A 26,786-nucleotide genomic window follows, 5' to 3' on the forward strand; every position below is an offset into this window, starting at 1 on the left:
AAAACTCATGAGAATATCACTTCTCTCTCGGAGGCCATGTCTCTCTCTCTTGAAGACCATATTGGAGATCCATTCCCATAACCCCCAAAGGGGTTACCCTCAAATGATGGGTATTATGTCATCCTTCACTCTTTTATAAATATATCACTTTCTTGCGTCCCAACAAAGTCAATTTTCTAATTCATATAATACCCTAATCTTTAGAGAAAAATATGGGTACGGTGATTCAGTTATCACCAAACCCAACATCTCTCTCTCTCATTTGTCGCCATGTTTTCCACATTCTCTATGTACATTATCAATCTATTTGTTTTAAAGGTGTATGGAAAAAATTTAGCTTTTTTTAATTGCTTATCTCTCAAAGTTTTGTGCATGTGTTTTATTTCCTCAATTTTTCTTTTTTCACTCTAAAAAATGTTGTGTTTATTCGATGGAAAATTAATAATCTCTCTTTTGCCCTCTCTCTCTATTCACATACAAATTCCTGATTTATTATTTTTTTTCAATTTCTCTTTGTTGGTTATGTTGCCTCTTCGCCCTCTCTTTGCATGCAAATGTCTTCTTTCAGAAAAACTATATACTATTTGTTTTTTGGAATTTTGTGTCTATTCAATAACACTCTTATAACCGCCCATTTTGAAATTTAAAGGACAAAAATGATCGTGACCTCCATGTGCAAAAAATAAATGGCATGTTTGAAAACAATTCCTCATTTTAACATGCAAAATCTTAAACATTTAAAATTATGTTTTGTCAAATATACCCTAAATGTGTTTTACGAAGTGTTTGTCAACTCATTGCCCCTCCTTCACCCATCCAATCCTAATAATTTATGGAAAAATATACAATAAGACTGTTTATATTTTATTTTTGAAGGTTACAATTAATCTTGACCATTAGATGTGAAATTAGGCGGTTACATTTATTCCATTGACTAGGCTAAAATTGTTTTAAAATTTTTTCAAATTTGTGATACACCCAAACCATCAAATTTTATATCGAATGTTTATAAAGCCTACTTGTATGTAGGTATCTTATAATACACCATTCCATAATTTATAGGTAAATTGCAAGAGTGGAGAGATGAGTTGTACATTGATAACGTACAAGTACCAAACATCGCTTTAAGCTTGAAATTTATAGAAAGTAATTATTTTTTTGTTTTTGCTGATTTTAGGCTCAATTGCATTTGCCAACTCCAAAGAGCGTGGTCCGCTTCCTCCTGATCCGGACACGTATTACGGCCTGTTTTGAGCGCTGGTAATAAAAGACGTGGGCTCTTTTGGCATCTTCGTGAGGAAGTGGAGGGCTCGAGGCAATGTATTTGCTACACTCGAGATTTCAAGAGATTTTCTACTCCCGCGGGAGTATATACCTATTTACTCCATAGGCAAAGTACATGTTAGGGATATATCAAATTAATTACAATTCAAGGGAAGATCTTGACATTTATTGTTGTAAAAAAGGTTAAGATTTTAAACTTTAAAAATAATATATATTATAACAAAGTTTCTAGATTGTCTATTTCGCCTTAAAAATAAATTTTTATAGATTCTCAATATATGAAATATTTTTTGAGTTTTAAATTTTATTGTTCATATTGGAAATTGATTTTTGAACTATCATAGGGATTTCAATTGCCGAAAGTGCTTTTTAAGATGAAGCTCATAAGTAAAGCTCTATTTTATTATCATAAAGCTTGGGCATCATAGAAACTTCATCATTACAATAACCAATTATGGGACGTAATCTTAACAATCCATAGAGTAATTTCACTAAAAAAAAATTCTAAAAGAAAATCTTCATGTACTAAAAAAACTAATATCTCAATATTGAAAATACATCCTCCAATTATTAATGGGCTAGATTTGTCATAAAACTCAAAATTCAAATTTTTTATTTTCAATATAGCTATTACGTAATTTCCAAAATTTTAGACCAAAAAAAAAGAAAAAAAAGAAAAAACAGAAAGCTTGTTTTGAGTGGAATTCGATGTACAATATGCTCCCGCGGGAACATTATATACGCCCATTATTTTTGAATTATTGGGGAAGATAGGCCCTTTCTTCAAATATATAAGCGGTCGACGCAGCTAGTAACCAGATGTTGACGCGTGGAGAAAGAGGGGGTGAGAATAAGGAAGTGGGACCCACGAGTGAGGGGACGCTCCTTCAACTTCAACACCCACTCACTGCGCTCACCTACAATTATTTTTGAGTGTCAGAATTCCACCTCCACCCCAGCCAAGGAAGCAGGCTCGGACGGCCCGGACCTAGGTTCGGAGGGGCCCGGACCCAGGTTCGTGTCGGTGAAAAGGCACTGGGAGAAAAAGGAAGCACGATAACCCACGCAAGGAAGGGAAAGGAAAGGAAAGGCGAGAGGCTGGGTGGTGGGGAGGTAGAGAGAGAGAAAGTGAAGGTAGTGAGAGAGAAAGACGAACCAAACAAAAATCTGGAAGCTGCTGAGGAGAGAGAGAGAGAAGAGAGAGAAAGGCATAGAGAGAGAGAGAGAGGGGGATGGGTAAGGTAGCGGGAGCTGAATCCAGGAAGAAGAAGAAGGAAGGGCGACCATCTCTCGTTGTTTTGCAGCGGTGCCGCCACCCCCCACCTCCTCCGCCCCCCACTTACTCTCTGCGCAACCGCAATCGGCCGCGGACGCGCCGCTCCTACCATGACCTGTTCCAGGACGAGGAAGATGATGATGATGATGATGAGGAAGAGTGTAAGAGAGAGAAGAAGCTGAAGCTTGTGCTGAGACTGCCGAGGTCTTATGATCACAACAATAGAAGTCAAAGCCCCTCCGCTTCTTCGGCTTCTTCGCAGCGAGTCGATGAGGCCGCTCTCACATCCGGCCCTGATTCGGGGGTTTCTTCGTCGGATGAGTTTGGGTGCAGAGATAAGGAGAGTCTTAGGAAGAGGAGGAAGCTTCACGATGGAGAGAATGGGTTCCCTTTGCTTCATGATGATGGATCTCTTGATCCCAAGGTATTATTGTTATTGTTACTGTTACTGTTATTTGTATTGCTTTGAGTGAAGGAGTACTTAGTTCTAAAAGGAAAGCTCTATTTCTGGTCTGTGTTTTTCTACTTTTTCTTTGGGTTCATTTTTTGCTTTACTTATTATTAATGGAATCTTGCGGATGGGATGGTCTCCTTGTTTTTAGGGCTGAGATTCTCCTTGTTAATATGTTGCTGGGTTCTGATATTCTTTGTTCTTTGGTTTGACTTTTTGTCTTTTTAGCCCCTCATTCCCTTTTTCAGGCTTAATAAAATTGGGTCTTTTTATTTTCCGCATGACATTGCGATAGAGATGTTCTTCTCCGCACTTTGTGACAGTGGTGATTCTGTGTCTGGGATATTTTTGAGACTGAAGTGTCATCCATAGACTCATGGGCATTCTCTTTTGTTTCGAATTTGATCATTTTGAAACGTAGATTTGTTTCAATTATGGTTTCCTGCTTCTTTCGAAGGCAATGATAGCTTGACTGTCACATTTCGAAGAAAGCATTTCTTCTGTGTTGGAATTTGGGATCACCTGTCCATGAATCTGAAATTGAGTGCATGTTGCAAGTTTCAACTGAAATTATTTTTGGTATTTGGGGTTGCTTCTGCTCATGCGTAGTTTTCCTTCTTCTCTCTTCAGTTTTCATGTTCATATTACCTCATTTGACATGTTTCATCATGTCTGTTTCCCAGGAAGAGAAGAATCAGGACACCCCAGATGCTGATCCAGGTATCCATTTCTGTCTCTTCTTTCTGGTTGCATCTAAAGCCACGATATGAATATATGATATGCGAATTTTTGTCTCTTATTCTTCCGAATCTTGCCCATGATTGTTTGTCTGATCAGGCCCACCATCTGACTCCTCATCCGCGACACCTTTACCAGACACAAAATTGTTGGAGGGTATTCTTGATAAGCTTCAAAAGTGCGTCTTAATGCCATCTTCTTTACTTCTGCAAACCTCTGTCGTAATTTACATTTGCATCGTTCACTGTTTCTTATTACTTATTTTTTTAGGCTGTCTGAAATCTGTTTTGCTCTATGTTTTGAGTTGTGTACTCCAGGAAAGACACTTATAGTGTATTTGCTGAACCTGTGGATCCCGAAGAGGTAGGACACAGTTTTTTTTGTCAGTAGTTGGACTATGTGTTAGATGTGCTGTTATTTGTAGTCTTATCCTTGAGTTGCTCTTGTAGCTTCCAGATTATCATGATGTAATACAACATCCAATGGACTTTGGTACAATAAGGAAGAAGCTTGCTGCTGGAGATTACTCTATATTAGAACAACTTGAGGTTCGTTTTAGAAGCCATCCTCCTTGGCTTTGCTCTTAAGCTCCTATTATAGAAGTGCACATTATCACTGACTGTTATAATCGTCCATAGAGTAATTATATGTGGATTGAGTGGTAACTGTGGTGCTTAGAGCTTACACATAATGCACACACATAAGCATTTCCAATTTTCTCTGTGCTTGGATGTGAAGCTCATGCTTTTTTAGTTTCTGCTTCACTGTGTTTCCACAAAGTCATAGATTGCAGATTATATTTAATAATAATTTTTTAATGGTATACTTAGAGGATCATTGGATAGGAACAAACCTCATGATATTCCAATCACACTTGCCATATGTTGATCTGCACATCTGCCTGTATGAACTGTTTGAGATAATTGTTGTATACTCATGTGCTGCAGGGATTATGTTGACTTCTTAGTTTTTAAAAGAGCATGAGGTTGGTATTTTTTATTTGTTGTCATTTAAGAAGTTAAGTAATACCCTTAATCAGCAGGTTATGTGGCAAGTAGAGTACAACTAAGTAGGGTATGATGTTTGCATCCTCTTGTCCATATGTTGTATATATCATCAATACTTTCTATCAAGCTGGAGCAAGAATTTAATTCATATCCAACTTGTCAATTGTGGATTATGGGTTATTATTTCTCTCATATATACCCATGAGCCTTTGAAACTCCATTATCTTTTTCCTTTGCTTGCTGATCTTTCTGGAACAGTCGAATGGTTGCTTCTATGGCACGTTTCTTTCCTCTCTGAAGTAGGGCAAGTGGCATTGACAGTTAATGGGAGACTCATTACTAATATTTTGAATCATAGATGCATAGAGCTTGGTGGATAGGCGATGATCCCTCCTTGGAATCTTGTTTCTGCAGTCCCGGAGCTGGCGCTCGAGCAAAGCTCATCTTCCCTTCCCCTATCAAAGGATCTCGATTCCTTTCTAATGCAGATCTCTATCCTTGATTAAAAGAGATATCTTTGATTAAAATGGATCTCGACCATGTGGAATGGGGAATGATTCTGTTGAAAATGAGGGTGTGATCCTAGTATCATTTTTTGCTTTTTGATATTTTCTAGCTAATGACAACCTATCGGCAATTCTTGTTTTCTATTTCAAGGCCGCGGTTTGCATCAATGGTTGAAAATCAGTGAGCCGACTTAGAATCACCCTAGTCAGCTCTAAGTCAAGGGTGTTTAGGAAATTACCTGGGTTATCCAGAACTAGGTGGTTCATTGAGTGAATCACCCAGTTCACTGTAGGGACCTGGGCAATTCTCAAATTTTGTTCTTATCAAGATCCTATGATGTCATTTTTCTCCTTTTTCTATGGGACTTTTCGTGCTATAGAGTTTTCATTCTGCATTTATATAAATAATGCTAAAAGAAGTGGACTATACATTTTTTATTTTTTAAATAACTCATCATGATTAATAGAGCCTTTTCCCAACTATATGGGGTCGATTATTATATTTTAAATAACACTTAAAAATAAATAAAATAATTTATATAATCACATAAACATATATCACATTTAAGGAAATGAAATAACATACATGATGGACACTTACTGAGCATTCGCTCCTATATGCATATAGTACTGTATCAAGCCACTCCCTGGACAACGTTTCCAAGTGCTCCTACGGTAGGGAGCTTCATCCATGAGTTGATCCTGGGCTGCTACTTCTACTCCCACTCCTGCACCCGCTCGTGCTCCCAACAAATATGATTTAAACCATCCATATTCAGTCTTTAGATATGAATCTTGCTGGAAGCTCGAATATCCTGCCTTCTTTTAACTAATTTTGGCGTGCATGCACATTAGTAGTTGAAAGGTACAATTGATAATACTTAACCCATTCCTACATTCATTCAAGAGTCGTAGTGTAGTACAATTGAGGCCCATTTTGGATGGACCATTTATTATCGAATAATTCCATTCTATCTCTTGCCTGTCCATTCATGAGTACAAAAGGCAATGTTTAGTGTGCTTTAATATTCATGGGTAAGGGCCATTTCTTCCATCCACTTTCTACGAAAACACCCAAAATATTCATTGTTCTATTTAAAAAGAATTAGAAATGTCCATGTTTATAAATAGGGTGAGGTTTATTATATGAGGCATCCTTCTTATACTGTAGAAGTAAGGCGCACCTCTAAATTTTCCCTGGATATGTAGTTCCAATGTCAGAAACCTTATGATAGTTTGGAAATCTATTTTTATCCCTAGTTACGAAATTTAAAATTAAAAAAAAATATAAAAATTGAGCAGATTTATAAACACTTGAAAATCTAAAAAATCCCATAGAAGTTGTTATAAGATGCACTAAATTTGGGTCTTGAAAATCTTTTTTTTTTTTTTCAGATCCATAGATCTTGAGGCCAAGATGGTCAATTAGGGCTTCTCCAACATCAAAGTAATCTCTTTTAGAGGATTTTTGCGGTGCACCTTACTTCAGTAGTGTAAAGAACTAGAAAATTCTCATGTTTATAAATGAGGTGAGGTTTAAAAAGAACTATTCCATGTCCTATTTAAAAAGAACTAGAAATGGCCACATTTATAAATAGGGTGAGGTTTATATAAGGAACCGTTCTTATACTGTCGACGTAAGGCACACCTCTAAATTTTCTCTGGAGATGTAATTCCAATATCAGAAACCTTATGATGGTTTGAAAATCTATTTTTATCCCTAGCTGATTTTTTTTTTTTTTTTTAAAATACAGATCAAGAATATTTATAAACACTTGAAAATATAGTCGGTCTAAATAAGATGATCTATTAGGGGTTCTCCAACGTTAGAGCACTCTCTTCTAGAGTATTTTAAGGTGCACCTTACTTTAATGGTATAAAGTTGACACCTTATATAGAATTTCCCTTATAAATAAACTATTTATTGATAGAACTCTGAGATCATCGAATTTGTGCCTTAGTACTTGACCGGTGACAGCTTTCCCCAAAGTCTTGAAGAAATAATATGTAGTGTGGTTTAAAATTCTATAATGGATATATGACCTCAAGAATATCTTTGGATTAGGGTTCCGCTTTTGTTGTTTTAGCTTTTGGCAATGCAGCTAAATGTTCGTTTTAGTATTGGACCCTCATTGTTTAGTTCGAAGCATTTCTTTCCACGTTTCCTTAGGGTTTGGTATATTTTTGGGGAAGTTTCTCTGGTGCCATGTTAACATAGTTGACAGAGCAAACCAGTGTTCGCAAAATCGAACCGGAATGATTAACCAGACATGGGCCTGGAAGCGGTTTAACCGGCCTAACTAGTAAACCGATCGATTCAATTGCTCTAATTGGGCAAGTCCCGGGCAGTCAAAAAAGTGTTGAAAAAAAATAAAAAAAAAGTACAAAAAAAATCTACTAAAATATGAAAAGCATATAAAGAATGATTAAAACAAAACACATTCAAATGAAGTTGAAAATTAATGAAAAAAATGGATTTTAACCCATTTTATCTTTTCCAAGGGCTATTTTTAAAATTTTCTAAAAAAGATAGGAAAATATAAAAGTGAGTATTAGTGACCCAAACAAGTTTTAATCTTTATTATAATATAAAGAATATTTTAAAATGCATTACAAATCAAATTCCATATTTTTGAGAATTTATATACATTTTTTTGAATTTTGTTTTTTTTAAATACCAGTTAATCACCCTAACCGCCCGAAACTGGAACCTGCCACTGGCCAGTTCCGATCTAACAGGGCGGTTAGCTGTTAAATCGGGCGATTTTGCTAACAATGGAGCAAACACGCTATTCTGTTGGACCCTTTTTGTTTTATATGTTCTTACTCAGTGTGGATGGAAAATCATACTTGCAATCAATTCAACATGTTACATATAGAGTGCAGATAGACAATTTCTTTTTGGTTTCCCTCAGTGATACATTTGGCCGTACTCTTCTACATGCCAAAATTGGGTATATTTCGGATGAGGCTTTGAGAGAGAACATTCAAAGTATAAACATCTCTGAGGAGAGCATTTAAATTATAATCATCTCTTGGGGTTCAGTTAGTTCTGGGTTTTGTGGGGATTTAAGGTTGTTGATGTGTTGAGCACATTGAGGTGTGGCTCACTCAATTTTTCGCAGGCCTTGGGGAGTGATAGTCAATCCTAACCTAGCCTTTTTGTTTTGGTTTTGAGATGATGTTTCATCTCTCTCATATTGTTCTACCTGCTTTACTCGTTCTTTCGTGTACCTTCTCCGGTGAAGCAATGTTGAGGCTGATTTATATTCTCGAGACTTGATTCTAGATATTGTTGAGTCCCCCCGATTTTTTAAAATTTGGAGTTGAAACTCGGGACTCGCCCAAGCTGACCCCAATTAGTTGGAAAAAGGCTCTGATGATGATGATGACTCATCCAAGTTCACTTGGCTTGGATAGGCCTCCGGTGCATGATTGCCTCTACTCTTTGGGCCCAAAATCTAAAAACTTGCTGGGGTTTTATTAGGGACTTGATGAGTTTTCGTGCCATATGTTAGGTGAGTCTCTAGGTGAAAGGGAATCACAAAGTCTGACACTCTCTGAATAGTGATTTCCGATCAGAAGTTGGAAGTGTTTTTTATCTTTTCTTGAGACTTTTTGGGGTTCTTTAGAAGCATCTAAAGGATCTTGGCCCTATTTTTACCCTCCCAGATATACAATATGCAAGCCGTAAAACATGTTAATATATTGGATCTATGAGATTTTCTATTTGGGTTCTAAGGTTGGAATTTGGATTAGCAATTTTAGATTATTTTACATAATAAATATTAGGACTTGTAACTGATTTGATTTGTTTTGGATGTTTTTCTTATTGATTACCTAATATTTTTTTCAACCATTTTATATTTTTTTTACTTTTTGTTATTTATTTATTTATTTTTTGTGGTTTTTTTTTTGAATGAAAGTTAGATAAGATTCATCGAGTTGACTCAGAACTTGGCGACTTTATTCATCCTTGGGACCCAGGGAATCCTGGAATGGTTCTGTGCTTAAAATAATATAAATTTTTAAATAATTTGTTTTAGAGATATTTGAGAGAAAGAGGGGGGGTCCACGGTGTCAATCAAGCAGGGCTGCGAACCCGAGACATCGATGCGCATGAAGAGCACACCACCATGACAGCAGGTCAAGCCATCAATTTTTTAAAGAATTGAAGGGGAGTAACTTGAAATTTTGAAATTACTAGTGCAAAAGATAATGTATTTCGACGGTTAAGCAAGAGAGCCCCTAAATTGCCTAAAAAGGATGACCTAAAAAGGATGAAGTGACTTGGAGGGAGAGACAACTTAGATATCCAAAACGAGAAAGCATGCAACAATATATACTTTTAAATTTAAGTCGATTGAGCATGGTACTGGTCATCAATGCCATTGATGCAAAAGAAGATTCTTCGAGTCTTGGGTTTTGGGGTTGTGTTTTAGAGTCAATTGGTTCCCTCTTGAAAGATTCATGGGCATTTTAAGGAACAATTTTATGTAGTTAGTCAGTTTTTTCTCTCTCCTGCCCCTTTCTTCAGTTTGGGTATTCTACAAAGAGTGTTGTTCCATTGTCTATAGACTAACACTCTGAGCTGCTCTCACTTTCTCCACATTCTGAACTGCTGTCTTTCTCTCTCCTTAACTATCTGTTCTTCTAACTCAGCTTCTAATCTTACCTTTTTCTCCTTGGAAACCTCAATACTCACTATTGACCATAAAGAGAGAGCACCCTGACATAGGAGATGAGATCATCAAGAAGATGCCCAAATTGGCAGAAGTAGGGGAAGGAAGCCAATCAAGGTGAGGGAAGAGGAGGAATTCAGATGTGATGGAGGAGGTGAAGGCCATGTTCACCCCATTTGTTTGGGCCATTTTGAGTTATTTGGAAGAATTGAGGGGAATGCATGTGCCTATTTATCTAAGAAGGATTTGGATTTTATGTCCTGTTTCAGGGTCTTAATGAACTAAGAGAGAGAAAGAGTGAGTGGTTTAGGAGTGAGAAGAAATGCTGGCTTGAAAAGAGATGGGAAGAGATGCGAATGTGCAGGAGGAGAAGGAAAAAGAAGGCGTTTGTCTATGGACAATGGGACATTGATATGTATAAACCTACAATGAAGTTAAGGGTGGGAGACAGAGATCTTAATTCAGTTCTTTACTAAATTCGCATGAATATCTTATGGGACTACTCCTGAAACCTAAGCCTTAAAGGGTATGCTTTAGCACCAAGGGTACCAACGATGATACCTTCCCTGATCATTGTTGGATTTAGAAGCTTCTTCTGTTGCAAATTGTGCTTTCTGCTATTGGTTAATTATGGTTTTACCTACCTATCTCCAGGTTACCTTGCCTTTCCTAGGTAATTTAAGATTTTATTGCTTTTCCTTCAAGTTACATTTCTTTTTTATTAGTAATCTCAAAACTTCAAATTACTTTTCCTCAATTATTTCATGATTTTTTTGATTTTTTGGGATGGACTTGCTCGGTCCTCAGAGCAAGTCCGGTTGCCAAGTCTGGGCCATTGTTCCCCAAATCGCTCGATCTAACCGCTAACCGCCTGGTTAGATCGGAACATGCCAGGGACCGATTTCGGTTTTAGGCGGTTAGGGTGATCAATCGGTATTTAAAAAAAATAAATAAAAAAGTATATAAATTCTGAAAAATAAGGAATTTGATTTGTAATGCATTTTTAAATATTCTTTACATTATGGTAAAGATTAAAAATTGTTTTGGTCACTAATACTCACTTTTATATTTTCCCATATTTTTTAGAAAATTTTAAAAATAGCCCTTGAAAAATATAAAATGGGCTAAAATTCATTTTTTTCATTATTTTTCAACTTCATTTGAATATGTGTTGTTTTTTTTCATATTTTAATAGATTTTTTTTGTATTTTTTTATTTTTTTCAACACTTTTTTGATTGCTCGGGACTTGCCCGGTTAGAGCGGTTGAATCGGCAGGTGTACCGGTTAGGCCGGTTAACCAGCTTCGAGGCTTATGTCTGGTTAACAGTTTCGGTTCGATTTTGCGAACATTGATCTGGGCAAGGCATCGTCCATTGGTGCTATTGTTGCAAAGCCAAACTTTTTAAGGCTTGCATTTCATGGGTATTTTGTTGAGAAAAGCGTGCTTTCTTGAAATATTTTGGGCTTCAAGGAAGCATTGAACTTAGTTTCTTGCTGTCCCTGCCCCCAAGTGCATTTTGGATCTTATATAAAGTGTGGTGTTCTGAGAATGCGCTCTAGGCATTGGCGGTCGACGGGTAGATGCCACAACACGACGTCTAGAATTATATTCTCCGATTCCAAAGTTAATATTTGGGGAAAACAAAATATAAAGTTTGGTGTTGCATTGTTGATGCACAAATTCCCATCCCCCGCCGCCTCTCTTCTTCTCACTCTCTGCACCTCTCTTAAATCGTTAATCTCATTTTAAAAATGGAAAATTACAAAATGTTTTAAAATTTGAAAAATAGGAAAAATAAAAACCATTAAAAAGCTAATAGAAAATGGTAAAAAATGCCTGCATTTATCTTAATATATATTATGTAATTGGTTACAAAATATCCAAAACTTAACAAACGATTACAAATTAATACATAACCAGTATCTCAATATGTACTGGATAGTTGCTAACTAAACTTTTTTTTTTTCTTATTTTTTTTGAGAAATGGTTAGTTTGTAACCAAAGTAAGACAATAGGTGAAGATCAAATCAAATTAAATACAAAGTAATACTACAGCAATAATCCAATATTTATTATGTTAAATAATGTGTTCTGAATTTATGTATTTATTTTCATGTCTTTGGTATTCTATAAAAGTTGTTTGCTGAAAAAGAAGAATTGGTAAAAGAAATAAAGGATCTATGAAGAAACCTAGATCTTTGTCGGTTTAGTGTTTTTTTATTGAAAAAAATTATAGGAGGCAGAATGGAGAATAAGGAAAATATGGACCCTAAGTTCCAATAATTCAAATGGTGGTCAACCTCCACGTAATGGAATGGAGAATAAGGAAAATTGAAGTGTTTGCAGCCCTGATTCTTTGCAAACGAACCAGAATCAACCGAAAATTACACCAGTCCCCCAGTCATGCTTTGGATATGTTCAGGTTGTGGATTTCGAAGATCTGAAGCTCGCAAATGCAAATCCAAACCTTGGAACCAAATTCCAAAATCTTGTACATCTGAGGTTTTTATGTGTTTTTGGGGCTTTAAAGATTTTCGATCCGATAGAGGGACACAAATATGACTAGATCCTTTGAATACCCTAAAGATCCCTAGAATTTCATGAGATATACGAAATAGCACTTAGATCTTCCTTTGCCCAGCTGAAAAATACTGTTTAGAAAAGTGTCAGATTCTGCTAGTGTCATAAACTGAAGTCCACAAAGTCTCAATTGGATATTTCACTTTTGACTGCCTTTGAATTTGAGGCCAATAAAATGAATTAATGCCTTTTGGAGTCTATTGTCTTAGTTAAGTCTAGTAGGAGACACTTTTTATGTAATTACATTTTTTTCTATGAATAGGAAATAGGATATAAATTTGGGATTTTTTGCTGTAGTTGTTAACAAACAAGAAACGAGTTACCCAATTTCGGAACCATAGGCAAGTAGTGCAGGAGGAAGAAGCATGATAGGGAGGACCTTCTTGATGGTTCACCTTCATCTCTGAGTTTCTAACTTTCTGGTATTGGGAAAGATGAAGTATGTCCACTTTCATGATTGTGGGTATGCCTCTTCCAAGGGAATCAATCTAGAATGATGTGGCGTCCTACTTTATAATACATGACAAGATGCCTCGTATTTTTTAAATTTTTTTCTAATTATTTTTAGTGATGTATTTTGTTTCTTTTTTTTGTAAGGTTTATTTTTGGCTTTTAGGGAGGCTGTTTAGAAAAGTAGTTAATTTCCTTTTGGAATTATTTAATTCATCAAGGGTAAAGGTGTCAATGAATTTTATTTAAGTTAGAAGTTCTAAGTATATTAGAACTAAGATTTCTTGAGGTTCAAGAGTTACTTAGAAGCAGAGTTGAATATTATTTGTTTTAAGATTCCTAGTTAAACCAGAAGCTAAGAAGGCTTGGAGACTTTTTATTTTCAAATAAAATTTCAATTCTTTGATTTCTTTATGTAAATTCTGCATAAGATTAGAGCACCAAAGATCCGTTGCAAAGTTGCATTATGACTGCTAGAGGAGGTCTAGTTGTGGTGATGACGAGTTACATGGGAGTTCAATGATTTGAAAAGGAGAATTGAGGAATTGTCATGTGAAATAAGTAAAAATTGTTCGAATTGAAGGAGGTTCAAGGATCCGATGTACAAGGTGCATCCAACTCCCATCTGATTGATGTTGAGTCGTTTCAAGACAAAGTCAGTTGTGAACTACAGTTTTGAGTCCGAATATGAGAATTCTTTCGTAACCATAGAAAGGATGAAACTTTGCTGCACAATCAGGGGAGGAACAAAGATCTTCTCATGACGAGTGCCTATTTAAACCTATCTTTGATTAGGAAGAAGAAGAACCTATCTTCGAACTAGAGCCACATGAGTAAAAACAAGATGTTGTGGGTGATTCAATTTTTAATGAAGAACTCTTGGAAGAAGTTGAGGAAATTGGGACCCTCTCTCTTGAAGATAGTGAGGAGAGATTAGATCTTGAAAAGGATGAAGAATCCCTAGATGCCAAGATGAACAACAAAATCCTTAGGTGAGGAAGAATGGCTCTGGTAGGGTATGTTGAGGAAGTCTTGGACTAGAATTTTTGTGTGAAATCAGGTGGCATGGACTTCGTATATGAGTTTTCAGTGAGGTGTATGGTGAAAACGTGGCTGATAGGTTTTCGAGCTTGGTAAGAATTCTAAAAGTTGCAAAGGTTGATGGGGTGAAGAACTCTTCGATTTTCATTATTTGGCATCAAAGTAACACAGCAGACGAATGATGCATTCATAAACCAAAATCATGAGCATGGATTCAGGGGGTAATGAAGTAGATGTGGAGAAACCACAAGAGATCCTTAATCTTGAATTTGGAAAGAGTCAAGCAGTTTATGAGCAGATTTTGAGCACTTTACTTTCAACATAGCTGTGCTTGTAACTTGTAGCTTGGAATCGCTATAATTGGTACTCTTTGAAATCGGGACTCAAAAGTCTACAATGACTGAAACCTACTCTATTGCTTTTCCCAACCGATTTCGTTAGAGAAAGCCCCTAAAAGTCTGAGAATTTCAGTTTGAACTTCTCAATGCTTTTTTTTTTTTGAATAAGACTTCTCAGTGCGAGTTTAGGGATAGCCGGATTTCATATACTTGAATCAATTTCTCAACACACATATTAAGATCCATTTCTTGAGGACTTTTTCCTACCAGAAATAGTATTTGTGCCAACAAAAAAAAAAGTTGAAGATGAAGGTGGTTTTGATGCATGATTCATCTTTGCCTACCTCAAAACTCGAGGATGACTTTTCTCCAACTAGGAGTATCTGGTGTAGGACAGGATGCCTCGTGTTTTTTAAATTTCTAATTAATTTTAGGGATGTACTTCGGGGTTTATTTTTAGGGTTTTTTTTTTTTTTTTTAAATTTGGTTAATTTTTCAGGATTTAGGGACTGTTTGGAAAAGCATTCAATGTTCTTATGGATATTATTTTATTTTCAGGGGTAACAGTATTATTAGATTTTCGTTTTAATTACAAGTTATAATTATATTAGGATTATGATTTCCCGAGGGTTAAGCTTTAAGCTATAAATAGGGGTTTGTATAGGAGTTTAGAAGCAAAGTTGAATATTTTATTTGTTTTGAGAGTCCTGGTTAAACGGGGAGTTTAGAAGCGAAGTTGAATATTTTATTTGTTTTGAGAGTCCTGGTTAAACGGGGGAGTAAGGAAGTTTGTCTTGTAAGTTTCCACCTTTATTTTCAATCAAACTTTTAGTTATACGATTTCTTATGTACATTGGCCCCTGCATTATTTATGATCTCTTCTTCATAGGCCATATTGGGCACCATTTATTGAAAATGTTGTGTGACATATGGGAATCATGTGATATAAGAAGATCGGTATTACAAAAATAAGGAACGGAGCAGAAAGGTGGGAGAGCTGAAGGGTATGTTTAGTAACACTCTGATATCCTGTCCTCCTTCAAAGCCCTGTCAACACTCTTGTTACCACCACCATCATATCCCATCCAAAACGCCTCCTGAATATGGCCTGTTGCATTAGGGTTTAAGCCCTGTGTAAAAGAGAAGCAAAAGCTTGGATCTCTGAAGCCATTGGAGCCCAATTCTGGCTGCAACTCATCAATTCTTCAAAGAGGGCCACCCGAAAATGACCAGATTCTGGCCAAATTGGGTTTTATCCGGCAACCCAAGAGAGGATTAACTGCCCTAACACCTGTATGAATCTGTCAACCTCAAAAGCCTCTGGTTCGTCCTCTTCTAATTTTTTACCGGCCATTTTTTCTCTAAAGAACCTGCGATTGAATGTGGAAGGATCTGCAACATCTTTATCATGGTCGCTGTGCACCCAAGTAATTTCACTATGTTCCTTGCCGTAGCTATTACTTGGCATCGCCATTGTCCATCAAGAATAGAAATCGTAAATAAATGACCGTAGCTATTACCTAAGGAACCCACACAGCCAAGAGTTCGGTGGGAGAGAGAGAGAGGCCTGAGAGAGAGATGACCGGAAGCCTCTCGGTGTGACTAGCTGTGATAAGATAAATGGATGAAGATAGAGCCTTTGACATTACCCTTTTCAAAAACCCTTGTTTTTTGCCTGGAGAAATTGTCAGATCATGGTTTTCCCTCTCCCCTCTCCTGTCGTCAAATATTTTATATGTAAAAAAATTACGGCCAAACATTCATAAAAAGAAACAAATCCAGATGTATATAATTCAGATATATGAAAAGTGGGCAGTGCCTTTATTCAAAAATTTCTAATATATAATTCAGATATATGAAAAGTCAGTGCCTTTATTCAAATTTTTGAATAATTAAATATTCAAATTCTGTTTTGTCAACAGAGCCGAATTTAGGAGATAGAGGGCCATTATGATTGTTAAGTGGAAGGCCATTATGATTGTTAAGTGGAAGGCTGCTTTGCATACAGGCTTAAAAGAAAGATCATACAAAACTTCCTTTCTTAGTTCTATCAACACACAAATTCTGAGGGAAAAATCCATAAAGATCTTTTTGGGAGAATCATGGACAAGATTGCTAAGTGATTGAACAAATGTACCTAACTAACATTCCTGGTAATGAGAAAGAGATGAAACAATTACAAGAATGACTAGAATACCCTCTCAGGCTATATCAACCTAGTAGAGAGCTAGTGGTAGCCAAACCTTGTCAAAGCCCCAGCTGTTGTGATTCTTCTGCCTCTCTTTTTTCTCCCTTCCTTTTTTTTTTCTTTTTTCTGTTTTGGAGAATAAAGCCCCAAGTGATTTATGTGTGGACCATGTGGAAACATAAATAAGTGCTACTATGGTTAGCAGCGAGTGCTTTGATGTGTGGCATAGGAGAGGTCGTGTTGGCAATGAGCAAAGCCCAACAAATGGTTAGAACTTGCTACCCCAGGCTCTGCTCACTGTGTAAACTCTGGTTTCATTCATTAGCGTGCGAGGCGCCCCACCATAGAGAGACCAGAAAAAAAGTTCACCTGATTGAGAGCACTGCAGTTTTTGAGTCCCTGCTAAATCGAGTGAACAATGTGTTATACACGTAATGTGAAAAAGGGGTCCTGTACTAATTTCGATGCCAAGCCTCAAAGATCGCTAGCAGCAGGAAAGTCCTGCTAGCTTAAAAGGCCAGGCCACGCCAAAACCTCATCTTTGGGGCATATTGCTTTGAGGATGTGGTACATAGCCTGCACTTCAGGCTTGTAGTCACTTCGGGGCCAAATGTGCATCTTTAGGTTCCTTTTGGCTATGTTGCCATTAGTGTTGGTTGAATTGGGGACTGTTTCAGTTGGCATTTTACCTTTTTTTGTTATGTGGCACTGTTGTTGTACTGTCCCAAAAGGTTAATGTGTTTTTCATTTTGTCTCACATTGATGTTTTCTATTCAGATAAAGATGCATGCTTTGTTGCTTGACTGAAGTTTCTCTTCTGGCATGCAGGGAGATGTAATCTTAATCTGCACAAATGCAATGCAATACAATGCACCTGATACCATATACTTCAAACAGGTCAGTACGAGTCTCCTGCTTGAGGATTCCAAATTATTCCTGGGAAGTAGGAATCCCATGCTCTATCTTTTATGTTAGTGTTCATTTTGCAAGTTGGAAACATTAGCCAATTAGTAGTTTCATGGTTGGTAGGCACACTCTATAAAGGAGCTTGCAAGGAAAAAGTTTCATGAACTGAAGGTTGACCATGAAGGTGCTAAAATCGAATTGAAGGCTGCTCAGGAAGTGAAAGACGACTCCTCAATTAGGAAACCATTAAAGAAGTCTTTGAGCAGGTCAACATTGGAACATGCTGGCTCTGATTTTTCTTCCGGTGCTACACTTGCCACGGCGGGGGACATCTCCAATTTGTCCAACATTCTGCAACCTCCTGCTTCTGAGCAGGCTGGAAATGGATCTTGCTTTGGAGATGGCAATTCCACCTTGGCTGATAGTTTTAGAATAGACAAGACAGAGGAACTCTCAGGTATGGAATTAAACTGTGCGTTTCTTTATCTGTTTACCATTTCAAAGTTAGAATGATTCTGGATAAATAATTGCTTTGCATGGTCGTGTTTGGTTTGAGGCAGTGAGGGGATTGGCTTCAAGATTTGGAAGGAGGCCTACAGTGTTTGATGAAAATCGTCGTGGAGCTTACAAGTTATCTAATCAACAACCCGAGGGGCCATCCGAATTAGCCTTTACACTATTTCAGGGAGATATGAAGCAGCTTATGCTAGTGAGTAACAACTCTACTGTTTTGTTGTTTCTCCTTTTCAAAATTACTCAAATCTCATTATCTTCTTCTCTAAACCAGAGTTGTATTTTAATTTTCGGTCGATAGATATGACAATCGCATCAACTTTTGGAATCAGGTTGGGCTTCAGGCGGAGCATGGATATGCAAGGAGCTTGGCTCGATTTGCTGCAAATCTTGGGCCTACTGCTTGGAAAATTGCATCACGAAGAATTGAAGAAGCATTACCTACAGGCTTGAAGTTCGGGCCGGGCTGGGTTGGAGAGGATGAAGTGCCTGTCAGGCCTTTATTGCCTTCACAAAGCCAGACCCAAACTCCCCAAGCAAACCCTTCTTCTGGCTTTCATACATTGTCCTCACAAAACCAGACCCAGACCACCCAATCGAAGCCTGTTTCTGTCTTTCGCATATCGTCCTCTCAAAACCAAATCCAAAACACCCAACCGAAGACTGATTCTGTCTCTCATACATTGACCTCACAAAGCCAGAACCAAACCACCCAATCAAAGCCTTCTTTGGGTTTGCTCTCACAAGGCCAGACCCAAAGCACCCAAGCTAACCGTTCCTTTGGGTTGGCATCCCAAAGCCAGACCCAAACAATGCTTTCTTCTGGCATGATTTCACACAGCCAGCCACAAACTACCCAAACAAAGCCTTCTGGTTCTGTTGTATTGCCTTCCCAAACTCACCAAATATCCCAAACAAAACCTTCTTCTGGCTTGCGAATATCGCCTTCACAAAGCCATATCCAAAACATCCAAACAAAGCCTATATCTGCCATGCCCATGCAATCTGTTGCTTCTGTAGAAAAGGATGTAAGTGAGATTCGACAGAGGTTGCACCCTATGCAAGTGCTGTCTTGGGGTGGGCATGGTGCTTCTGTGAGGGAGGGCTCATTGAGAGTGCCAAATTCTTTTGAACCCCAAAAGTCATCTGAAAATTCAGTTGCTGTCACCAAGTCTATTGCAGGTGCTGCTAGTCAGAATCAGCAGCAGCAGCAGCAGCAGAACTTTTTGTCCATGAATTCTATGATGCATGGAGGTAATGAATATGGTCGTTCCCAACTTGGTAGCAACAATCTGGGCTCTACTTTGCCTTCTAATGTTCTTAAGCAAGGAGAGGGTGCCTGCTCTTCCCCTTCTGCTGATGGTTCTTCCTTGCGTAAGACAAATGCAGAAGCGGCTTCTTCACAATTGATTGAAATGGTGCCAAGGAGCTGCAGCCTTCTAAATCTCACACAACAGACTGAACCATCAGTTTCCTTAGCAAGTGGGTCGGGAAGGACAATGGAGAGAGTTGATTATAAGAACACAATGTGTAGTTCTGATAGCATAAGAACAACAAGCTCTTCTTTAGCTGACTATTCACGTAATCCACAAACCGGAGCTGCTAATACCTTCATCCACGGAAATCATGAGATGGGTTTACAGGAAAAAGTGAGTCTTATGAAGGTTTTATCTGAAAAGATGACAAATCAACCAATCCATTCAAACATTATGCTCAATAATTCACAAGTTGGGGCAAAAGGACCTCCATTAAGAAGAGATGATTCAGGGGTAACTGCAGCTGCTCTTGCCTGGATGTCCATTAGAGGTTCGGAGCTTCCTCTAATGGAGAAAGCAACGCCATCCAAGATTCAGAGTGTCGCGTCTTCTCTCTACAATCCAGGAAGAGAGTCCTCTAATGCTGAAGTTAATATTCGTTCAACAGAGAAGAATATATCGGCCTCTCAATTGCTTTGGAGATCTGGTAGAGAAGAACCCAATTTGCAATACCAGGCCATGGCTTCTGCTCATCAAGGCCAGGCTGCTGATTTGTTCAGGTTTCAGGTTCAATCTCCATGGAGAGGCCTTTCACCTCAAACGCAGCAAAAGCAGAAGAGAGACACGCTTCCTCCTGACTTGAATCTAGTGTTTCAGCTACCTTCCTCTCCTGTTCAGCAGTCTTCAGGTGTGTTGGTCGATTCTCAACAGCCTGATTTGGCACTGCAACTCTAGATTTGGGAGATACAGAATGTTGGATTTGATACTTAGAAAGCAAAATGGAAGTTGGGGGAAAATCGTGCCATATGTGCAGTTGGAAGTAGTTGCTTATGATGGCCCTTTGTATTTGGCATATTTTGTTAATCTATAGGGGCCAATGTGCCTGAAGATCTTGGCGGAAGTCTTTCCATGGCCTGAATTTTGATTGCAACTGAGGCAAAGTTGATTGTGGTATAATCTCTTGTACATGTTGGGGAACTGTGTCAATTCTTCTGGGAGAGGGAAGCCGGTTGGGGTTCTTCATGAAAAGTGGGGTCCAATACTTGGAAACCATGGACCCTGTGTGAGGTTACACTCCATTGTTTGATCAGGAGGGTTTTGTACAGGAGTAGTACGGTTTACTTAAAGACTGTCTAAATTATGGAGGGCATAAAGCCAGAAGCGGGATTAGTTGCCAAAGAGGAACTAGTGGCCTTGTATCGCAGTATCATCACTATTGGCAATGTAGTATTTAGAAGAGATGATAAAATGGCCTTAGATTTTTGAAAATTGAGTTCAATAGAAGGAAGAGCAAAGAGGGCTACTTGGAACTAGATCCCTTTGGAATTGTTCGATTATGTAACATATGAAATCTCTAGTGGGTTTTCTCTCTCTCAAAATATCTTAGTTCTGAAAATGTGTTTCATTTTCGTGATCATTTTCTAATTCGGCATGCTGTTCATGTTTTCCACTATTTTACTTTTTTAATGGGGGGCTTTTTGGCTCTTGTTAGGGGTGGGAATGGGCTGGGTGGCCTGGCTCAGCCCAGCCCTGTCAGCTTAACCCTAAGAAACTAGGTTTTGGGCCACGAAATGTGGTTGGAGGATAGGGCTGGGCCAGGCTTGGGGTAGGGCCCTGTTCAGCCTGGCCCTCCTTTTCTTTTAAATCTTCTTTGATCAGGGCCTTTTTGGCACAGTCAAGGGCGGGCCAGGCCTGGTCCGGCTGTTTGGGCACTAGGGGCAAGGCTGGTTCGGCCTGTTGCCAGCCCTTGCCCTCATTCCAAAGGTCTTAAATTCATGGAGACCGTGGTCGGGATGTCGACAATTTAAGAAGTTTGTAATCGGCTGGTGAATTGCATAACCTGCCATCCGTAGTTTTCTTGCTTGTTCATCAAATGACTTTCTGCCGAAGGCACATAGGCAAACGGAAATGATGGATGGGCTGCCAAGAAGGAAAAAACCATGACAAGTTGCTTTAGTACAGCTCTGTCCACTGATTTTCATTTCATTCTTACTTCTTGTGTTTACTTAAAGACTGTCTAAATTATGGAGGGCATAAAGCCAGAAGCGGGATTAGTTGCCAAAGAGGAACTAGTGGCCTTGTATCGCAGTATCATCACTATTGGCAATGTAGTATTTAGAAGAGATGATAAAATGGCCTTAGATTTTTGAAAATTGAGTTCACTAGAAGGAAGAGCAAAGAGGGCTACTTGGAACTAGATCCCTTTGGAATTGTTCGATTATGTAACATATGAAATCTCTAGTGGGTTTTCTCTCTCTCAAAATATCTTAGTTCTGAAAATGTGTTTCATTTTCGTGATCATTTTCTAAATCGGCATGCTGTTCATGTTTTCCACTATTTTACTTTTTTAATGGGGGGCTTTTTGGCTCTTGTTAGGGGTGGGAATGGGCTGGGTGGCCTGGCTCAGCCCAGCCCTGTCAGCTTAACCCTAAGAAACTAGGTTTTGGGCCACGAAATGTGGTTGGAGGATAGGGCTGGGCCAGGCTTGGGGTAGGGCCCTGTTCAGCCTGGCCCTCCTTTTCTTTTAAATCTTCTTTGATCAGGGCCTTTTTGGCACAGTCAAGGGCGGGCCAGGCCTGGTCCGGCTGTTTGGGCACTAGGGGCAAGGCTGGTTCGGCCTGTTGCCAGCCCTTGCCCTCATTCCAAAGGTCTTAAATTCATGGAGACCGTGGTCGGGATGTCGACAATTTAAGAAGTTTGTAATCGGCTGGTGAATTGCATAACCTGCCATCCGTAGTTTTCTTGCTTGTTCATCAAATGACTTTCTGCCGAAGGCACATAGGCAAACGGAAATGATGGATGGGCTGCCAAGAAGGAAAAAACCATGACAAGTTGCTTTAGTACAGCTCTGTCCACTGATTTTCATTTCATTCTTACTTCTTGTGTTTACTTAAAGACTGTCTAAATTATGGAGGGCATAAAGCCAGAAGCGGGATTAGTTGCCAAAGAGGAACTAGTGGCCTTGTATCGCAGTATCATCACTATTGGCAATGTAGTATTTAGAAGAGATGATAAAATGGCCTTAGATTTTTGAAAATTGAGTTCACTAGAAGGAAGAGCAAAGAGGGCTACTTGGAACTAGATCCCTTTGGAATTGTTCGATTATGTAACATATGAAATCTCTAGTGGGTTTTCTCTCTCTCAAAATATCTTAGTTCTGAAAATGTGTTTCATTTTCGTGATCATTTTCTAATTCGGCATGCTGTTCATGTTTTCCACTATTTTACTTTTTTAATGGGGGGCTTTTTGGCTCTTGTTAGGGGTGGGAATGGGCTGGGTGGCCTGGCTCAGCCCAGCCCTGTCAGCTTAACCCTAAGAAACTAGGTTTTGGGCCACGAAATGTGGTTGGAGGATAGGGCTGGGCCAGGCTTGGGGTAGGGCCCTGTTCAGCCTGGCCCTCCTTTTCTTTTAAATCTTCTTTGATCAGGGCCTTTTTGGCACAGTCAAGGGCGGGCCAGGCCTGGTCCGGCTGTTTGGGCACTAGGGGCAAGGCTGGTTCGGCCTGTTGCCAGCCCTTGCCCTCATTCCAAAGGTCTTAAATTCATGGAGACCGTGGTCGGGATGTCGACAATTTAAGAAGTTTGTAATCGGCTGGTGAATTGCATAACCTGCCATCCGTAGTTTTCTTGCTTGTTCATCAAATGACTTTCTGCCGAAGGCACATAGGCAAACGGAAATGATGGATGGGCTGCCAAGAAGGAAAAAACCATGACAAGTTGCTTTAGTACAGCTCTGTCCACTGATTTTCATTTCATTCTTACTTCTTGTGTTTACTTAAAGACTGTCTAAATTATGGAGGGCATAAAGCCAGAAGCGGGATTAGTTGCCAAAGAGGAACTAGTGGCCTTGTATCGCAGTATCATCACTATTGGCAATGTAGTATTTAGAAGAGATGATAAAATGGCCTTAGATTTTTGAAAATTGAGTTCACTAGAAGGAAGAGCAAAGAGGGCTACTTGGAACTAGATCCCTTTGGAATTGTTCGATTATGTAACATATGAAATCTCTAGTGGGTTTTCTCTCTCTCAAAATATCTTAGTTCTGAAAATGTGTTTCATTTTCGTGATCATTTTCTAATTCGGCATGCTGTTCATGTTTTCCACTATTTTACTTTTTTAATGGGGGGCTTTTTGGCTCTTGTTAGGGGTGGGAATGGGCTGGGTGGCCTGGCTCAGCCCAGCCCTGTCAGCTTAACCCTAAGAAACTAGGTTTTGGGCCACGAAATGTGGTTGGAGGATAGGGCTGGGCCAGGCTTGGGGTAGGGCCCTGTTCAGCCTGGCCCTCCTTTTCTTTTAAATCTTCTTTGATCAGGGCCTTTTTGGCACAGTCAAGGGCGGGCCAGGCCTGGTCCGGCTGTTTGGGCACTAGGGCCAAGGCTGGTTCGGCCTGTTGCCAGCCCTTGCCCTCATTTCAAAGGTCTTAAATTCATGGAGACCGTGGTCGGGATGTCGACAATTTAAGAAGTTTGTAATCGGCTGGTGAATTGCATAACCTGCCATCCGTAGTTTTCTTGCTTGTTCATCAAATGACTTTCTGCCGAAGGCACATAGGCAAACGGAAATGATGGATGGGCTGCCAAGAAGGAAAAAACCATGACAAGTTGCTTTAGTACAGCTCTGTCCACTGATTTTCATTTCATTCTTACTTCTTGTGTTTATGTTTAAAAATTTATATTTTATTTTTATTATTTTTATATGTATTTATCTATATAAAACAACGACCTTATATATTCATAATAGTTAATAGACACATAAGGGTACATGAAAATCTATTAAATGACAATCGATTACGAGAAAATATAACATCTTCACTGTCCCAATATTAAATGACAATCGATTACGAGGAAATATAACATCTTCACTGTCCCAAAATTTATAGTAGAAAAATAGAAAGTGGTTACAGGAGAGTTTCTTAAAAATCATGCAAGCGGTTAAAGGTGAAAAAATTGCGCGAGTAATCTTAGAAATCTTTCGCAATTTGTCGTGTGCGTCTCTCTCGGCTTAATAAAATGACAACCCGTTTAGTCTTTTGCATTGGGGCTCCCCCCTCTTTTTTTGCGCCCATTCCTTATCCTAATAATTGGTTTGTATAAAGTGCTTTTTCCTTCTTTTTATTTGATTTGTATACGGTGCTCTTTCCTTCTTCTTATTTGTATTTTTTTTATCTGAGCCCGTCCCCTACTCTAATAACTGGTTTGCATAATGTGCTCTTTCCTTCTTTTTATTTGTATTTTTTTTTAGTTTTGTCTTTTTGAAGGCTTTTTATCACCCATTCCTCTCATGTAGATTTTTTCCATTCTCCCTCTCTACTTAACATATTCATTTCTCCTTAGTATATCTAATCAATGAGAAATTACTCTGCACAATTATAATAAAAAATTTCACCCAAAAAATTACATAACACAATATAATAAAATTTTTTACCCAACATAATCCTCATAAGAGATTAGAAAAAGCTCAATTAAAATAAAATACCTCTTTAATTTCTTCCAATACCTCATAATTTTCTATTGTAATTACCAAACTTTCTAGTTTACTAATCAAATTTCTTCCTAATTTTTAACTTGTACGATAAATTTTTTTAATTTGCTATCATAAATTTATTGCTTATTTAAAATTATATAGATAATTTGAAAGATTTCTATAATAAATAAATAAAAATAAAACTTATCACAATAAAAACATGTTATTCCAATGGCTTACCATGTTGAAACCAAAGTTTAATCATGTTAGAAGACATGTGATTTCATGTAAGTGTCAAAGACATGCAAAATAAGTAAGAATTTGTGTGATGATGACTTTAGAATGGTATAAGTTATTATTAAGAAATCTTTTTGGAATGGTGATGATGTTATTATTAGAAAATCTTTTTGGAATGGTGATGATGTTATTATTAGAAAATCTTTTTGGAATGGTGATGATGTTATTATTAGAAAATCTTTTTAGAATGATTGATGATGAATTTAATTCCGTATTTCAGTGGAATTTTGTGACAAAAAAAAAAAAAAAATTGATAGTTTATAGGCAAACGTTGGTAAAATATGGGTAATGCATTTCTCATATTTCTTTTAAACATCACATTTTAATGGAATTTTGTGACAAAAATAAATAAATAATAGATTATAGGCAAAGTGCTAGTAAAATGTTGGTAATACATTTCTCATTGCTCTTACATTGTTCTTACTAAACATAACAATTTAATATGGATTTGTCTACAGAGGAGCCTTTTATCTTTCGTACGCACAATCATTATGGTCCTTTAAATTTCAAAATGGGTGGTTGTACTAGTGTAGTTGAATAAATATAAATTTCTAATCGAAAAGGTTTAAGGCCCCACAAACACCTTTAGAACAAAGAATAATGGGGGTATGATCAGAGGAAAGCCTAGAAAATGCTATGACTGAAGCGAGGGAAAAAGACTCTGACCATTCTCCAAAAACCAAGAATATGTCAATTTTAGACATTGATAAATTCGAAGTGCTCCTACTAGTCCAAGTAAAAACAATGCCTGAAATAGGCACATCAATCAAAGCTTAAGATTCAATAAAACTATTAAACAGACGCATGGCAGAGGTAATGGGACCCGAGATACTCTCATTCGACCACCTGATGAATTTAAAATCCGCCCTAAACAAATCGGATGGTTGAAGCTCAAAATGAAGTCCATTAATAAAGAATTCTTTGAAAACAAAAGAATGTAGACCATAAACATTCATCAGCCCCCAATGAAATTTAGGAATTGGGCTCACAAAACCATCAACCAAAAATTATCTTTTTTAACATAATAAAAAGAGTGCAAAATAGTAGAATCCAACAAAATCCACATACCCCCCGAAAGCCCTAACTGAATCAACACTCATAAAGTCAATAGAACCAAACCCCAAACTTCACCGAAACCAGCAATATTGAGACTTGAAAGTTGGATTTCCTGTAAATTAAGGATTGTGGGTCTAAACGTACAAACCAAAAATAGGACTTCTTTCTTACACTTGAGGTCACCCAAACCTCTTATATTCCATGATATAATAATCAATAATCATTAAAAAGAATAAGAAGTGGAAGAATATTCCATGATATAATAATCATTAAGAAAAATAAGAAGCGGAAGAACCTGGGCCATTCCTACCCGAGCAAAAAAAGATTTCTTCCAGAGCCATCGCTTCCTCCATTGCCTCATCCATAGCCTCATCCGAATCTAGAGAAGATGAAGACAATGACTCTCCCGAGCTAACTTCAATTGGCTTGTCATCTGAGATGATGATTCCTCGAGTCACAGTTGTCACAGGCAAAATCCCTCTCTCTCGCAGAGGATCGCGTACCCATCGCTGAGCTTTTACCTTTTAGCTTGTT

At 38.1% G+C, this 26,786-nt stretch overlaps 1 protein-coding gene across 1 annotated transcript; it reads left to right on the forward strand.

Moving 5' to 3' along the window:
* Positions 1-2,474: 2,474 nt before the first annotated feature.
* LOC18445718 (DNA-binding bromodomain-containing protein) lies at positions 2,475-20,816 on the forward strand. The gene is made up of 9 exons (XM_006855850.4): positions 2,475-2,984; positions 3,695-3,731; positions 3,849-3,927; positions 4,067-4,112; positions 4,199-4,297; positions 17,372-17,440; positions 17,573-17,906; positions 18,010-18,158; positions 18,295-20,816. The coding sequence occupies exons 1-9, from the start codon at positions 2,517-2,519 to the stop codon at positions 20,170-20,172; spliced, it is 3,159 nt and encodes a 1,052-aa protein (XP_006855912.1). The 5' UTR covers positions 2,475-2,516; the 3' UTR covers positions 20,173-20,816.
* Positions 20,817-26,786: the final 5,970 nt, after the last annotated feature.

This window comes from Amborella trichopoda, chromosome 2, assembly GCF_054954075.1.
Source record: "Amborella trichopoda isolate Santa Cruz 75 chromosome 2, AtrichopodaSantaCruz75HAP2 v2.0, whole genome shotgun sequence".
NCBI lineage: Eukaryota > Viridiplantae > Streptophyta > Magnoliopsida > Amborellales > Amborellaceae > Amborella > Amborella trichopoda.

Excerpts from the sequence above, each read along its gene's own strand:
- LOC18445718 (XM_006855850.4), top strand. The coding sequence starts at position 2,517 with ATGGGTAAGGTAGCGGGAGCTGAATCCAGGAAGAAGAAGAAGGAAGGG. Across the intron at positions 3,732-3,848 it reads CACCCCAGATGCTGATCCAG|GCCCACCATCTGACTCCTCA; the intron begins GTATCCATTTCT and ends TTGTCTGATCAG. Across the intron at positions 17,441-17,572 it reads ATACCATATACTTCAAACAG|GCACACTCTATAAAGGAGCT; the intron begins GTCAGTACGAGT and ends CATGGTTGGTAG.